The sequence below is a fragment of the Heloderma suspectum genome, chromosome 4 (genome assembly GCF_057233095.1).
Source record: "Heloderma suspectum isolate Gila_16-S chromosome 4, 16-S_ref, whole genome shotgun sequence".
NCBI classification, from domain to species: domain Eukaryota; kingdom Metazoa; phylum Chordata; class Lepidosauria; order Squamata; family Helodermatidae; genus Heloderma; species Heloderma suspectum.
The window spans coordinates 140,547,822-140,564,369 of record NC_139461.1 but is presented as its reverse complement, the minus strand read 5'-3'; the positions used below and the strand labels follow the sequence as shown (position 1 = coordinate 140,564,369).

General features: G+C 42.8%; 1 protein-coding gene across 4 annotated transcripts in view; it reads right to left on the bottom strand.

Annotated features, from left to right (window-relative positions):
• ICE1 (interactor of little elongation complex ELL subunit 1) overlaps positions 1-16,548 on the bottom strand; it is a 58,014-nt gene that overhangs the window by 24,885 nt on the left and 16,581 nt on the right. Inside the window, exons 6-11 of one of the 4 annotated variants that reach the window (XM_084850679.1) lie at positions 14,708-14,784; positions 13,371-13,408; positions 8,079-8,161; positions 7,185-7,224; positions 7,034-7,093; positions 4,689-4,778 (exon numbers count right to left, since the gene is read on the bottom strand). In XM_084850679.1, coding sequence (XP_084706805.1) covers positions 4,689-4,778; positions 7,034-7,093; positions 7,185-7,224; positions 8,079-8,161; positions 13,371-13,408; positions 14,708-14,784 — 388 coding nt within the window. Of the gene's footprint in view, positions 1-4,688; positions 4,779-7,029; positions 7,094-7,184; positions 7,225-8,078; positions 8,162-13,370; positions 13,409-14,707; positions 14,785-16,548 lie in introns of those variants that run through there. The other 3 variants (XM_084850682.1, XM_084850683.1, XM_084850680.1) reach the window with 3 other exon arrangements.

The following is a 16,548-nucleotide window of genomic DNA, read 5'->3' as shown; positions in this document are numbered from 1 at the left end:
GCCAGAATGCTGTATTTGCTTTGGTCTATAACTGAACTATAACATTTGAGTTACATGCAAGGACTCAACTCAGGACAGATTGTGTGCAGTTTTTAATTTTGACTTCTCTAAGTGGGAATTAGTGGAGGCAGGGAGGAGATCCAATAGTGTTGTGCTGAGGGAGAACAGAATCAATTCAGGATTTTAAAAGTTCTGCTTCTAGGACGCATCTGTCCCTATCTTGGCAAAATTAAGTTCAGAGCATGTGTGTTTGTTTTGTCATTGCATGCCTTTATAGCATTCTGCATCAATCTAAAATTACTTTAGGCCACCTTTAAGGGTGGAACCTGCTATTTATGAGAAACTCTTCCATCAAAATAAATGTTAATTCTATCATATTCTAGTATGATCAACAAACAGAACCCAATATGGAGCTATGCAGATAGGAGTAGACTTGATTCTTATTAGCTGAACTCACCCATAGGAGGAAATGGATTTATAACCCACCCCAATTGTGTCTCCCCTTCATGGATCACTGCCTTGTTGTGGCGAAGGGGCTTGCGTAACTCAGTGAAGCCATAAGCTATGCCGTGCAGGGCCACCCAAGACGGACAGGTCATGGCAGAGAGTTCTGACAAAATGTGGTCCACTGGAGAAGGAAATGGCAACCCACTCCAGTATTCTTGCCAAGAAAACCCCATGGAACGTATCACAAGGCTAAAAGATATGACGCCGGAAGATGAGCCCCTCAGGTCGGAAGGTGTCCAATATGCTACTGGGGAAGAGCAGAGGGTATTTCCAAGTAGCGCCAGAAAGAGTGAAGCGGCTGGGCCAAACCCGAAAGGACACTCAGCTGTGGATGTGTCTGGCGGTGAAAAGAAAATCCGATGCTGTAAAGAACAATATTGTTTAGGAACCTGGAATGTCAGATCAATGAATCAAGGTAAGCTGGAGGTGGTCAAACATGAGATGGCAAGATTGAACATCGACATCTTGGGAATCAGCGAACTAAAATGGACAGGCATGGGCGAATTTAATTCAGATGACCATCATATCTACTATTGTGGGCAAGAATCCCTTAGAAGAAATGGAGTAGCACTCATAGTCAACAAAAGGGTGGGAAAAGCAGTACTGGGGTACAATCTTAAAAATGATAGAATGATCTCAGTACGAATCCAAGGCAAACCATTCAACATCACAGTAATTCAAGTCTATGCCCCAACTACTGAGGCCGAAGAAGCTGAGGTTGATCGGTTCTATGAAGACCTACAACACCTTCTAGAACTAACACCAAAAAAAGATGTCCTCTTCATCATAGGGGATTGGAATGCTAAAGTAGGAAGTCAAGAAATCACTGGGATAACAGGCAGGCATGGCCTTGGTGTACAAAATGAAGCAGGACAAAAGCTAATAGAGTTTTGCCAAGAGAACATGCTGATCATAGCAAACACTCTTTTCCAACAGCACAAGAGGCGACTCTACACATGGACGTCGCCAGATGGTCAATATCGAAATCAGATTGATTATGTCCTTTGCAGCCAAAGATGGAGAAGCTCCATACAGTCAGTAAAAACAAGACCTGGAGCTGACTGTGGCTCAGATCATGAGCTGCTTCTTGCAAAATTTCGGCTTAAATTGAAGAACGTCGGGAAAACCACTAAACCGTTCAAGTATGACCTAAATCATATCCCTGATGAATATACAGTGGAGGTGAGGAATAGATTTCAGGGATTAGACCTGATAGACAGAGTGCCTGAGGAACTATGGACGGAGGTCCGTAACATTGTTCAGGAGGCAGCAACGAAATCCGTCCCAAAGAAAAATAAATGCAAGAAAGCCAAGTGGCTGTCTGATGAGGCTTTACAAGTAGCTCACGAAAGAAGGGAAGCGAAAAGCAAAGGAGAAAGGGGAAGATATACCCAACTGAATGCAGAGTTCCAGAGAATAGCAAGGAGAGACAAGAAGGCCTTCTTAAATGAACAATGCAAAGAAATCGAGGAAAACAACAGAATGGGAAAGACTAGAGATCTCTTCAAGAAAATTGGAGATTTCAAGGGAACGTTTTGTGCAAAGACGGGCATAATAAAGGACAAAGAAGGCAGGGACCTAACAGAAGCAGATGAGATTAAGAAGAGGTGGAAAGAATACACAGAAGAACTATACAGGAAAGATCTGAATGTCCCTGATAGCCATGATAGTGCGGTCACTGAACTTGAGCCGGACATCCTCGAGAGTGAAGTCAAGTGGGCCTTAGGAAGCATTAGTAACAACAAAGCTAGCGGAGATGACAGTATTCCAGCCGAGCTATTTAAAATCCTAAAAGATGATGCTGTTAAAGTGCTGCATTCAATATGCCAACAAATCTGGAACACTCAACAGTGGCCACAAGACTGGAAAAGGTCAGTTTACATTCCAATTCCAAAGAAGGGCAATGCCAAAGAGTGTTCAAACTACCGCACCATTGCGCTCATTTCACATGCCAGCAAGGTGATGCTCAAAATCCTACAAGCTAGGCTTCAGCAGTTTGCGAACCGAGAACTACCGGAAGTACAAGCTGGGTTTCGAAGAGGCAGAGGAACTAGAGATCAAATCGCCAACATTCGCTGGATCATGGAGAAAGCAAGAGAATTCCAGAAAAATGTCTATTTCTGCTTCATTGACTACGCTAAAGCCTTTGATTGTGTGGATCACAACAAACTGTGGCAAATTCTTAAAGTGATGGGAGTACCAGACCACCTTACCTGTCTCCTGAGAAACCTGTACGAGGGTCAAGAAGCAACAGTAAGAACCAGACATGGAACAACCGATTGGTTCAAAATTGGGAAAGGAGTACGACAAGGCTGCATATTGTCACCCTGCTTATTTAACTTATATGCAGAGTACATCATGAGAAATGCCGGGTTGGATGAATCAGAGGTCGGAATTAAGATTGCTGGGAGAATTATCAACAACCTCCGATATGCAGACGATACCACCCTAATGGCAGAAAGCGAAGAGGATCTCAAGAGCCTCTTGTTGAGGGTGAAAGAGGAGAGTGCAAAAGCTGGTTTGAAACTCAACATTAAAAAAACTAAGATCATGTCATCTGGCCCTATCACTTCCTGGCATATAGAAGGGGAAGAAATGGAAGCAGTGACAGATTTTACTTTCTTGGGCTCCAAGATCACCGCAGACGGTGACTGTAGCCATGAAATTAAAAGACGCTTGCTCCTTGGGAGGAAAGCTATGGCCAACCTAGACAGCATAGTAAGAAGCAGAGACATCACCTTGCCGACAAAGGTCCGTCTAATCAAAGCTATGGTTTTCCCAGTAGTAATGTATGGCTGTGAGAGCTGGACTATAAGGAAGGCTGAGCGCCGAAGAATTGATGCTTTCGAACTGTGGTGCTGGAGAAGACTCTTACGAGTCCCCTGGACTGCAAGGAGGTCAAATCAGTCCATCCTAAAGGAAATCAACCCTGAGTGCTCATTGGAAGGACAGATACTGAAGCTGAAGCTCCAATATTTTGGCCACCTAATGCGAAGAGAAAACTCCCTGGAAAAGACCCTGATGCTGGGAAAGACTGAAGGCAAAAGGAGAAGGGGACGGCAGAGGATGAGATGGCTAGATAGCATCACGGATGCAATGAATATGAACTTGAGCACGCTCCGGGAGAGAGCGCAGGACAGGAAGGCCTGGCGTGCTATGGTCCATGGGGTCACGAAGAGTCGGACACGACTGAACGACTGAACACAACAATTGTGTCTCTGAGTGCAATCCTTTCCTTTTTCCCATTTAAGTGAATGGCTGCCATTTACTTCTGTGAAGGAAAACCAATCATTGCACTTCATGTAGGATATTGTGGTGAGAGCAGTACCTGCCCTCCACTCAGGACTCTGGATGGCCTGTACCTCACTGACAGGGATGCACCAAGGGGGGGGGGGGTACATGTGCACATACAAACCCTCTGTCTTCAAACATACATCCTGTTAGAAAGATGGGCATCTTGACAATAAGTAAATAAAAGCAAGTTTCTAGTGCTTATGGGCTGAATGTACAGAGATTTCTTCCCTGGGATTGTCTCTGGAGAATGGTTAGGGACAAGCCCTATGCGTTCTCCTTTCATGAAACCAAAGGGGGTTGAACAGCCTACCAGCTGAATCTGGAGGTCCATCCAAAAATGGGACTTTTCCTGACCCAGAGTTCAACTGCCAAGGGTCAAGAGAAATTGCACAAAGTATTACAAGATCCCCCCTTCTGATCATTCATTTATTCCAGAGGTAAAAGGAGAAGGGGAGAGAGTGTATGGGCCAAAGATCTGCTTGCTGATCTCTCTCCAGAGAGAAAATTATGTCTAAACAAGCCCAGGACATGAACAATTCCTGGTGAAATTGGAGAAGAAAGGGAGGAAGGAAAAAGGGAGCTCTAAGAGGCAAACCTTAGGTGCCCTGCATAGCTCCAACACCTCCTCATAATTAGTTTATATACATAAATGTAAGTCTTATACTGTAACTGTACAAATATGAAATACCAATTGCAATATCATCCTAAAGGTACTCAGTTGTTTTTCCATGTTCTTGAATGACCATAATAAACAGCTGTTGCATGTGTTGGTAGGGCGGGGTGGGAGAGTGGGGAGAATAGGCCATTTATTTGTAATGAAAATAGCAACAGACCTTTTAAAAGGAGTTATTTTCAATTATGCCTAGAACTGTAATGTTTGCTCTCACCTAAGATGTAGTCATTTTTGTTGATCTGACTTTTGCCTGTGGCACTGTCAATACACATCCAGAGTTCCTCAAGTAGAAGCTTAATTTTTTCTGTAAAATAATCAAAGGGATATCTACATTGTTGTGGTATTTCCACATGACTTAAAATGCTGAAATATGGTACACATGTAGTCTAAGACACTGATTAATGGAAAATAAATTAAAGTGAGACATTAGTAGGTCGTTCCCTCAAGCAGTGAGTATGAAGCGTATGCCCAAAATGTTAAGGTACGTCTACACCAACTAGAGATCACACAATTGGTACATATATAGTTCAAGACATCTCATTACTAGAAAAGACTGAAAATTGGATATTTGTACATCTAAGGGTCAAAACTCAGGACCTGAAGGACAGCACCTTAGCAAAGAGGATGCAAACCCATCCTCCCATTGGGTTGTGGAAGTTATTTTCTTGTAAATTGCTCTGGGAATATGATTGAAGGGCAGTATAAAAATACCTTGTCACAAATAAATTACAATACTGTCCCTTTTACACAGTTGAATCAGCCTTCAATTGCTGGGGGGCGGGATTTCTAATAGCACCAAAAACATGGATCTACGCTTGCAGAATGCCCATTCACCAAGCTAGTTAAGTCAAAAGAAAGTATTTTTTAAAATCAAACTTTTGTAAAGGAATTGTATCATGACAAGATTTCAGGAAACCCAGAGAAATCCAAAATAGCTATTAGAGCAAATATTTCCAACACAATATTGATCAGAGTGCAAGAAGAACACCTCTGTAAAAATTCAACAGAAGTTTTGACTTTACACAGTGTTAAATCATGAGTGAGCCAGCATGCTTCTTTTCCTTCTTTGCAACCAACTCTCCAGAGCCTTGTGCCTCCTTGGAGAGCTCAGCCCTGTTGGCATGATAAACAATAGCAAGAAGTCCAACCACATCAATTTAAATTGCATCATTTCCTTCTTGTCTCTGCATGCCTCTTTGTTAATTAAAACTTTGGACTAAAAAAATGTAATAAAATAAAGAGCTCAGATTTTATTCCTTTGTTGGAATTCCAAGCACTTGGTGGCACTGACTTACCATTTGGTGCTTGCATGTGAAAGGAAATGCATGAATACAGGCCAGCCACTGGGGGCATGAGAGAAATCACTTCAAGGTGATCAGGCAGAAAAGCAAACTGGTTTCTTCTTCCCCACCCCCACCCCTATTACAAGCAACCAATGTGCCCAACATGACTAATATACGCATGCTTAGGCAGGTGGGCTAGTAAAGTCTGATAGGATAATAATTTTTGTGGCTTTGCTGGCAAGGCTGTGTTGATCTGAAAATGACAAGCGCCCTTCAGATATGACCTCCTACACAAAAAACACTTGTTATTTTTAGTGACCTATTCAGCTTGCTGTATTGCCAGAGGTGTTTAATTCAAATGGATTGAAGGGCCAAACTCATCACCCAGCAGATGTCCAGTGCTCATGTTTTTCATAATCAGTTTTGATGGTACGAAGAAGTGGTAAGACCAGAGGATAAATTCTAAATTCCTCTCACCAATCAGTTCCAATGAGCCACCTCTCCACATTTTTCTTCCAAAACTCCTCCACCACAACCACCACTGGCATCAATAGCTTCTTCCCATTCCACTCTGATCACCCCCATATCTTGCAGATTTCTACTATCTAAACTGTTAGACGACTGCTTACCCTGCAAAACTGGAGAAATGGCAAATTCTGCAATCTGCTGTGCTCCAATGCACTGCGCTCTGCTTTCCTATGCTCACTGCACTCCTTGGCACCTGTGATACTAATTTCAAAGGAACAGTAGGACAGGACAGGGCCAAAACATGCACTGTCAGCCACTGATATTTTAGCCTGAACATTCAATGGTTCAATAATTTGCACAGAGTGCAGTAGGAAGCTACAGTTTGCCTTATGTTTGTCAGCCTTGCATCAGGCAACAACTGACTCATAATTTGTAACACTTATCGCCATCCATTTGTAGTACTTGGGAGGAAAAAACTAGCATTCAGCAGAGTACGAAATCCTTCCAAGCCTACAGAACATTTTCTCTACTTTGTGGTCAGACACACATACCAAAGTACAGAACCTTCTAGAGCTTTCTAACAGAAGTGGCCTGGCCTGATTTTTCCTTCCACTGCATGTGCTCCAAGAAGTGATGCAATTGCTTTCCCAATCAGCTCCTTCATAAGACCTGCAAGACCCCAGGTAGAGCTGCAGTGTGAAACCCTATGGCAGAATGTGTTGACTACAAAGATGACCATTCAGAGAACAGCAGCTATGAGCAACCGCAACACTCTTATTCAAGAGGAGACAGATTTATACATACCAACCTTTGTCTAGGTTTGCTACTGGATTCTCTCTCTCACTCTGGGTCTCTGCATTCTTCAGCACTGAGAGGAAATAGATAAACACATATCAGATCAACAATTAAATGGTAACCCTAAAATTGAAAAGCCAAATTAAAAAAAAATGGAGAGTCACCTTTCTTTTGCTTTGCATTAGGAAAGCCATCAATTTTTTCCTAGCAACATTAAGGAGAAAAAATTTACCATTAAAATTAAGTACATCCATCATTTGTAGTATTGACAGTGGAAAAAGGGTTGTCTTTGGTTACTGCTTAAATTACCTCATAACCTCTCAAATACTTTGCAGGTCTGATATAAAAGTGGAACTGCACATTCTAGAACAGTTTGTCCTCATCCCCAACCAGAACAAATATTAAATGTCTAATTGTATTTTGTCACATTTGTCCCATGTTACGCTTAACCTCTTCCATTTCTCCTTTCTCTCAGTTTGTTGGTTACCCTTGCCTCTTCCCTTCACCAAAACTTAAGATTATATGCTCCGGAGGCAGGGGGAGACCTGTATTTTTAAAACATACTTATGTTACCCTAAAGTACCATGCATCTTGGTACTGTAGAATTATCATTATCACCATCACTATCATTACAGCCTTTAGCCAAGGTACCATTATTCTCCACAGATGGTGTTTCTGCTGACATAGTACTGGACCACAAAGCCAACAAGCTAGAACAGTTTCTGTGATCAGTCCCTTTTCTACAGCAAATCCTGAATCAATATACTTCCCAGCAATAATAAGCACATTGGAAGGAGGCAGGAGGGAAGGAAGTGAGTCCAGCGATGAGGGGGAATGAGCCACCAACAGAAAAGCTAACTACAATCTATAAGACACAGTCTCCATACCTTGGAAAAGATCATTAGGAGTCTTGGGAACATGCTGGGTGACTAACACTTACTCTGTGGTTTATAATATTAACAGGTGAAGCATGCAGAAGCAGGGTGCTCAAGGAAGACCCCTCTATTTTAACCTAATTGAAAAAGGACTACATGCATGAACCCTTGCTTAAGGAATACCTGTGCTTTCTTCAATTCCTTCTCAAGAACTTTCTTTTCCACTTTCAACTGCTTGAACTCCTGGATGTGTTTTGCTGCAGCCTCTTCATTTAAGGGAAAAATTAATCAAAATGTGTTAAAGCCAGTAAGCTAGATTCCAAAATTACCACAAAAGCCAGCAACCAAGGGGAAATTCACTTTGTGCCACCTTCCTGTTTTGCTTTGTCAAACTCTGACAGTTTATTAAAGGTTTGCAGCACTTAGCTCTGCACTATCATGTATTTCTTAGGATTTCATCACACTGGATGCATGCAGCTAGGCTCTGTCAGAGTCACATTAGAACACCAATTTTGTATGCACCAGCTTCATAGCTTTTTCTTCAAATGCAGAAAAAGGCCATATGCCTTCAAATCCTGCTTAATGAGCCCTAAGAAACTAGAATATGATTCTTACTAAATACTATTAAAAACAAGCTGTTTCCATATGATAAAATATATTTGCACATTTCCATTTCAACAGAAGTCAGTTTCTTAAACAGTACTTCAAGGTTTCCTGTCAGAACATAAAACAAACACCCTTGTCTTTAAAAGACTATAATCATGAGAATATATAAGATCTTTTCAGAATATAATACTCAGATTAAAATTTCTGAAGCAATTAAATTAGGTTTTTGTCAGCTGATCAACCTCAGAATCTCTAAGACATAATTGAAACATGCATTAAAAAAGCAATTCCATGTATGAATGCTCCCTCACATAAAAACATGTCCAGCTTGTGGAAAGCCAGCATTATTATTAATATTACTACATTAATTATTATTATAGAGCGAGCTAAACATAAAACCTAGCATCCAACATTCCATCATATACCAGTGTCACCAAGAAACAGTACCAGGGTAAGGCTATGCAGACAGGAACAGGCTTGACTTCTTAATGGTGAAGGTCAACAGAGGCAGGGAATATCACCTCATGATGGTGTCCCTGAGTGCATGCCTTCACTTCTGCACATTTTCTTAATGGTGGTCATTTACTCCCATGGGGGGAAAGTAAGAGGTTGTACTTAGGAACAATGCTGCGGTGGAGACAAAACCTGGATCAGAATGACCTAGCCAGCACTTATCTCACCGGGGAAAGCAATGTCCATCCTTCCTCACTTGAAGGGATTGGACATTTCTGGCACTCCCTGCCCATGGAAAAACCAACCAACCAAGACCAGGGTTTGGGAGGGAATATGGAACAATCCTGAATGCACTTACTGATTTGTAGGTATTACCCCTCATCACAGCCTGGAGGCTGTGTTCAGTTTAGGAGACCAAAGAAACGGGGCAGTAAAAGCAGACTGGCCCCATTTAGACAATGGTTTCAGTGTTGGATGAGAGGATGGGGAAAGAGGATAAGCAGGGGACTGGAGTGGGCAAAGGACTAGAAATCTCCATCTGCCTGCCCTTCCCACCTGCCAAATTTGACAGGCCGCTAGCCAGCATATATAAAGCCACTACCCAACATTCTATTAGGATGGCCAAGAATCAGAATCCACGGTGGGGGTATGAAGAAAGGAGCGGACTTGATTCTCCATGGCTGGGGTTAACAGGGGCAGGATTATCGTCTACCAATAGTTTATTATATAATATTCTATTTGTATCTTGCTTTTTGGCCTACAAGTCCCCAAAGCAGTTTGAAAAGGAACAATCTATTCCACAATTTTCCTAAGCGCTCCCCTTTAGTTTCTTCCACAAAAGTGAATAGTTGCATTCATTCCTATGGGATTGGGGTGGGGGGGATGACAAATCCAGTTTCTGGTTTACAAAAGGTAAGTCTTCCTTACTTGCTTTCTCACTGACAGGAAAACATGGTCAATTTAGGGTAAGAGGGGGAAGGACCAAGTTAGGAAGAACAGCCCTTGTTCCACCCACAGCAGTGGCCATAACACTGGACCAAGAGGGTGGGTGAATGCTCTTCTCTCTTCCTCATGGCCCATTCAAGGTTTAGTTGAGCACGGTATCCTCCTGGACCGCCTGGAGGGTTGGGCATTGGAGACACCGTACTGCGGTGGTTCCGGTCCTTCCTCTCTGGCAGGTACCAGAGGGTAGCACTGGGAGAGGAGGTTTCGGACCCGTGGCCGCTCACTTGTGGGGTGCCACAGGGTTCCATCCTCTCCCCGATGCTATTTAATATCTATGTGAAGCTGCTGGGGGCTATCATCAGGTGTGGGGTGCGGTGTCATCAGTATACGGATGACACGCATCTCTACCTCTTGTTCAAATCTTCACCAAGGATGGCCGTAGAATCCCTGTCCAAATGTCTGGAGACGGTGAGTGGCTGGATGGGGAGGAATAAGCTGAAGCTCAACCCTGACAAGACCGAGGTACTTTTGGTGGGAAACAAGAGGAGGCTGGGGGATGTTGACCTGGTGTTGAATGGGGTACGGCTACCCTTGAAAGACCAGGTCCGCAGCCTGGGGGTCATTTTGGACTCCCAGCTGTCCATGGAGGCTCAGGTGTCAGCTGTGAGCCGGACAGCGCTGTATCAACTCCATCTGATATGGCGGCTGAGCCCCTTCCTTCCCGACCATCTGCTCCCATCGGTAGTACATGCCCTGGTCTCCTCTCGTTTAGACTACTGTAATGCGCTCTACGTGGGGTTACCCTTGAAGATGGTTCAGAAGCTGCAGCTGGTACAGAACGTGGCGGCTCGCCTGATTAAAGGCAGCCACCGGCAAGATCACATCACTCCAGTGCTGAAGGAGTTGTGCTGGTTACCAGTTGTTTTCCGGGCCAAATTCAAAGTGTGGGTTTTGACCTTTAAAACCCTATATGGTTCCGGCCCAGCCTATCTTAAGGAGCGCCTCCAGCAACACCAGACAGGCTGCTTAACAAGATCAGCCTTGGATGGCCTTCTCTGTGTCCCATCAGCCAGGACAGCTAGGCTAGTGGGGACGAGGGAGAGGGCCTTTTCTGTGGTGGCCCCCACTCTGTGGAACTCCCTCCCTAGGGAACTCCGCCATGCCCCCTCTTTAATGAGCTTCTGCTGTGCATTAAAAACGTGGTTCAGGCAGGCATTTGGGGTGGGTTAGGGTATTTTAGAAAATGTTTTTATTGTAAAATTTTATTGTTTTAAACTGTTTTATTATATGCTGTACATCGCCCAGAGTGGCTGGGTGACCAGCCAGATGGGTGATTAATAAATTAAATAAATAAATAAATAAATAAATAAATAAAATAGTGTGTTGCCATTCTAGAAGGAAAAGCAAGACGTAGGGATCAGGCCAGTTTCTCCAGTGGGTATATGAGGTGGAATGGGGTGAAACTGACGAAAGGACTAGAAATCTCCCTCCCCCCACCCTCTTATTAAACTTCACAGGCTTTTAGCAAGTTGCCAAGTAAAGACAGTCAACACACTCCTGACGCAACCCAATGCATACATAAGCTATCCAACAACATTATCTCTTTTCTTACAACAAGCCACTGCCCGGGTTTGGACAATCAGTGGGGAAAGCAATGCAGTGTCAGTTGTTTCCCCTGTCCCGTGTGTGCTAGTTGTGCGACCAGCATTACCCTAATTACCCACTCATGGGTTACCGCATCACCTGAACCTGGAGCATGGTGTGGGCATATTAACTTTTCACCCACCCTACAACCCATGGCTTACAATAGGGGTTGTAGGGTGGGTGAAAAGTCACTACACCTACACCACGTTCAAGACAACACAGAAACCCATGATGTGGCATGGGTAATTAGGGTTCGGACAACATGGCAACCCATAGCATGGATAATCCTGGTCACGCAACCAGCACGTGTGGGGGAAACAATTGACGTTGCGTTGTTTCCCTCACTGATCATCTGAAAATCCCCACTATATTGACCCTGTAGCTCTACTAGATATTTTCTCTGTCTGAATTTAGCAGTTTTCTACCTGTCTAGAGCAGGGGTCCCCCACACAGCATCTGCGGGCACCTCCAAAGCTCTTTACTCCCTGCCCCCTTAAAAAAAAAAGTTAGGATGCCAGGTTCTCCTTCCTGTTCCCAAGCCTGCTGCTGATCAGCTGTTCAATGGGCAGGAAAAGAAAGCAAGGCAAAGGAGTAGAGGGAAGAGAAAGAGCGAGGCGAGAGACTAGGAGGAGGGGGAAACAGTGAGGTAAAGTGGGGGGATGAGAGAAATAGCGAGGCTAGAGGCTGGGAATGGAGAAAAACAGCATGATAAAGGGGTGAGTGGGAGAGGAAGAGCAAGGCTAGGGGCTAATAAGGGAGAGAAAGGAAACAGCTATAGATGGGGAAGGGAGAGAAATAGTGAGGAAATGGGCTGGGGGAGAGAAATAGTGAGGCCAGAGGCTGGGAGTTGAGACAGCACAAAGGGGAAAGTCTGTGCGGACCAAAGAAGATTGGGCGGGCCAGGAAGCAACTCTCTTCATTTCCCCCTCCCTCCCAGCCTCTAGCCATGCTACTTCTCTCCCCCCAACACACACACACACACCTCTTGATTAGCCAGGCCCCCATGGCAGCCATTATGTGACTAGCCACATCCAGCATGGGAGCCATTTTGTTGTGGTGCCCAAACCAGTTTCTCCAGTTCCCAAATGTGTCCCCTGGTCCAAAATTGTTAGGGACCCCTGGTCTAGGGGATCTCTCCTTCAGCAAGAGACACTGAACCACATTTTGCAGAGAGTTCCAGAAGCCCTACAATTTGAGAGGCATTTCACAAGCAATGCTCAGACCAGCCTATAGCTTGGCATACATCATTTCTGATTGTGGTTTCTGTGGTATATAAGAAACCGGAGGGCACCTCATTTAAAATGGATGTAGATTCTACTAAAGGTAGACTGTGATTTACAGGGGCCAAAAATGTGATATTCAGCTGCTTGGCTAGAGAAAATGGGTCCTGCTTTCCTCTTCACATAACTCACTGACAAGACAGTCACTTGCAAAAGAAAACTACAGGACAAGAACATCACCTTATGATTGCTGATATGAAGCAAAAAATTCTCACCCTGCACTCCTGTGACAGGCCTGCAACTAGATGTTAAATCACAGGCAACAGGGCTGGCTTATTCCAAGCTGCTGGTTGACACTAATACATGGAATTACATGAAACACTTTTCCTAACAGTGTAATTGCACAGAGATAAGGTAAAGGAGTAGTAGAGAGCAAGGTGGCAGGAGGACTGTTTACAAAATATATGAGAGTAAACAGCTCCTTTAGAGCAAAGACATGTGGTAGAATAGTCTTATAGGTTTTTCTTCATCCAGTCAAATAAGTTATCCATCTGATTTATAAACAAACATGAATTATCATCCACAGTGGGGGGAAAAGGCTGCTTACCTTCAAGTTTCTTCACTTTAGTTTCCAGTCTTTTCTTCCTGACCATGTAAACAACAACAACATCGATAGGAAAAAAAATGAGATATATACTCTCTCAATACAGATTTTGGGTTGTTGGTTTTTTGCCTAATTTGAATACAGTACTTAAGCTTAATATCACCTTAATTGGTTCAGTACATTTTTAGTTGAGTTTGAATCAGAACCTGAATCCCTAGCCAGTTTTATGAGATACTAAGTACCTATAATCCTCATCACGCTATAAGGATTGTTCATAAAGTATGCCACATGTATCAAGGGAAAGGAGAAGGTAGTGAAGTTGTGAAAAAGTAGAGACAGAATATTGCCCTGGTTGGCAACTTGTTTTGGCTTCTGGCCTCTCTGAATGGGCAGCAAGTGGAGAGCTGCTCATCAGAGCAAAGGTTACACCACTCACCCTGTCCCAGGATGAGAAGATACCAGATGGAGGCAGGGGCCATAAAATGGGAGTGGGTCCTAGAGTCCTTTCATCCAGGGGGCATTCCCATTACATACAGGATGGTCAGCTAGGTCAGAAGCAGCAAATGATTCCCATTATGCACTGCTTTTGGCTGGACTTGAGCACCTGCCTTGTAAAAAAGCTGGAATTATGACCTGGCGTCGTCTGATGCAGAGGATTCTGGGGCAGATTAATTGTTTGCATTCTGTATGGGGATCAAAGTCAACCCATCATTTTGTTCCAGTAAACTGATTAAAACAATCTTAGCTTTGCCCCTAATTCTGCCTCCCCACCCTCCAACCTCCCCAAATCCAAGTTTTGGAGTGTTAACCTCAGCTAGGAATAGAAAAAAAGACAGCTGTGGAATACATTCAGAATGGGTTACTTGCCTCTTATAGGAGCACAGGAAGCTGCCTTCTTCTAAGTCAGGCCCTTGGTCCATCTAACTCAGTATTGTTGACACTGACTGGCAGCGGCTCTCCAGGGTTTCAGGCAGGAGTTTTCCCAGCCCTACCTGGAGATGCCAGGGATCGAACCTGGGACCTTCTGCATGCCAAGCATGTGCTCTATCACACTGAGCCACAGGTCCTCTCCTTTTGGACTGATAGACTTCACTACCTAAAACTGATTTAATGTGGTGTGTTTCAATATAGGCTAAGCAGCACTATGAATTCATTTGATTTACAACAATTTACAGTTCTCTAGACTTCTCTCACTTTTTCTTTCCGATACGATAGAAAAACTTTCTTTCCCTAACAGTAGTCTGAACTTACCTTCAGATTAATTACACACTTTCAATTAACAACAGAGCGATAATTAGTATAAATTCAGTAGCTGGTTCATTTATATGGGAATGACTCACACAGTATCACTTTTGTCCATTTCATCTTTCACCCGAACATATTCGAGATGAGTCTCCTGGTATATCTTGAGTGAACTCTAATTAAAGAAAGTAATGCAAATTTTAAAAAATACAGATAGTAACTGATTGTCAAGGCATGTCTGTCTTATTTTCAATGTATTATTTAATAATTTATATCCTGCTTTTCCAAGCCAGCTCACAACAGAATCATAAAATAATGAATGCCATCTTTAAGGCCTAGGTAGAGTCATGTGCATGCAGGTGAATGTTCAAATAAACTTATCCTATGCCATTTAGGACTTTAAAGCAGAGGTGGGCAACTTGTGGCCTTCCAGATATTTTGGCCTACAACTTCCATCATCCCTCACCATTGGCTATGGCACCTAGAAATGGTGGGACTTTTAGGCCAAAACATCTGGAGTTGCCCACTCCTGCTTTAGAGTTTAATACCAGCACTTTAAATTGAACCCAGAAATGAATTACTACCTGGTGCAGGATTGGTATAATATGCAGACCATCTTGCCCCATTTTCAATCAACTGAAGTGTCCAGACTGTCCTTTTAGTCTTCCTGTTTTTAAAAAAATGTTTGTGCTTTTTATAACTTAGCACTGTTGCTGGTTTTACTTTGGCTTTATTCTGTAGCTGGTTTTTTAGGTTTTAAAAGGGGGTTGTGCTGTGTTTTATGTTCTTATATTTTAACTTCATTTTGTGAACCATCCAGAGAGCTTTGCCTATTGGGCAGTATAGAAATGTAATAAATACATTCAAAGGTAGCACCATTTGGAGAGAAATACATTAATCTAGCTTGGATATAAACAGTACATGGATAATTGAGCCTAAGTCTGCCTTTTCCAAACAGGATTAAGTCCTTCACCACTGGGAAAAAGTGAAATCATTCAGGGACAGACCTCTGCTTGGAACACTGTCACAGCTAACTCCTATAGGCACATTTATACAAACCCAGTATTTACATTAACCTTAGGTTGCTTAGGAAACAGAAGTATGTAAATTTTCTATGAGGAAAATACATCAACTCCTGTGGGTTGAGCAGATGTCTTGCATTGACATGTAGTTTATAACAGAGAGCCAAAAGACCAAAGTCCTTGCCAACTATTTCACCTTCCTTTAAACATAAAACATCTATGAGTAATGCACAGTATGGAGGTATGGAGGCATCACAAACAAAAACTAATTTTAAGGAACTTGCGAATCTCAGAATCTTACCACTGCTACTAAAAGCTGCCCCAAAGTCAGGTCAGATGTACAGTCTTTATATCTTTCTTCCTGAAGCATCCTGTCCCTCTCTGAGCACAGTCTTATTTTTTCATGACTAAACAAAAATTGTTAACTAGAGATGCCTCTATAGCATTTATAACAATGACTCTTCTTTAATTATTTTCTACTGCATTTAAGTTTCACTAACTATGCATGAGCTGAGGTAAAGTTTGCATTTTATACTTTGATCTCAGCACGACTGTTGGAATAGTGTTTCTTTTCTTATTTCTTTTCATTACTGCATAATTAACATTCCTTGCTGACTCCATCTTATCAAACACATTGTTCTTTCTTTTAAGCCTACTGAAATACAGGTGGACATTGATCCTAAGCTACTGACAGGAGGAGAAATAGGTCACTAACACAAAAGTGAACAAAACCCATATGTTTCATCAATATCCATGACAACACAATCAAGTGTCCAAGGAAATGTAATGCTTTTCCTGACAGACTTTGATTGAAAGATACTGGGCTGCCCTGAACATAATTTTTTTTTAAAGTAAAGCACATTCAACTTTTTTTTTTTTTTAAGGAACTATACCACCAGCTGCAAATCTGCAATAAT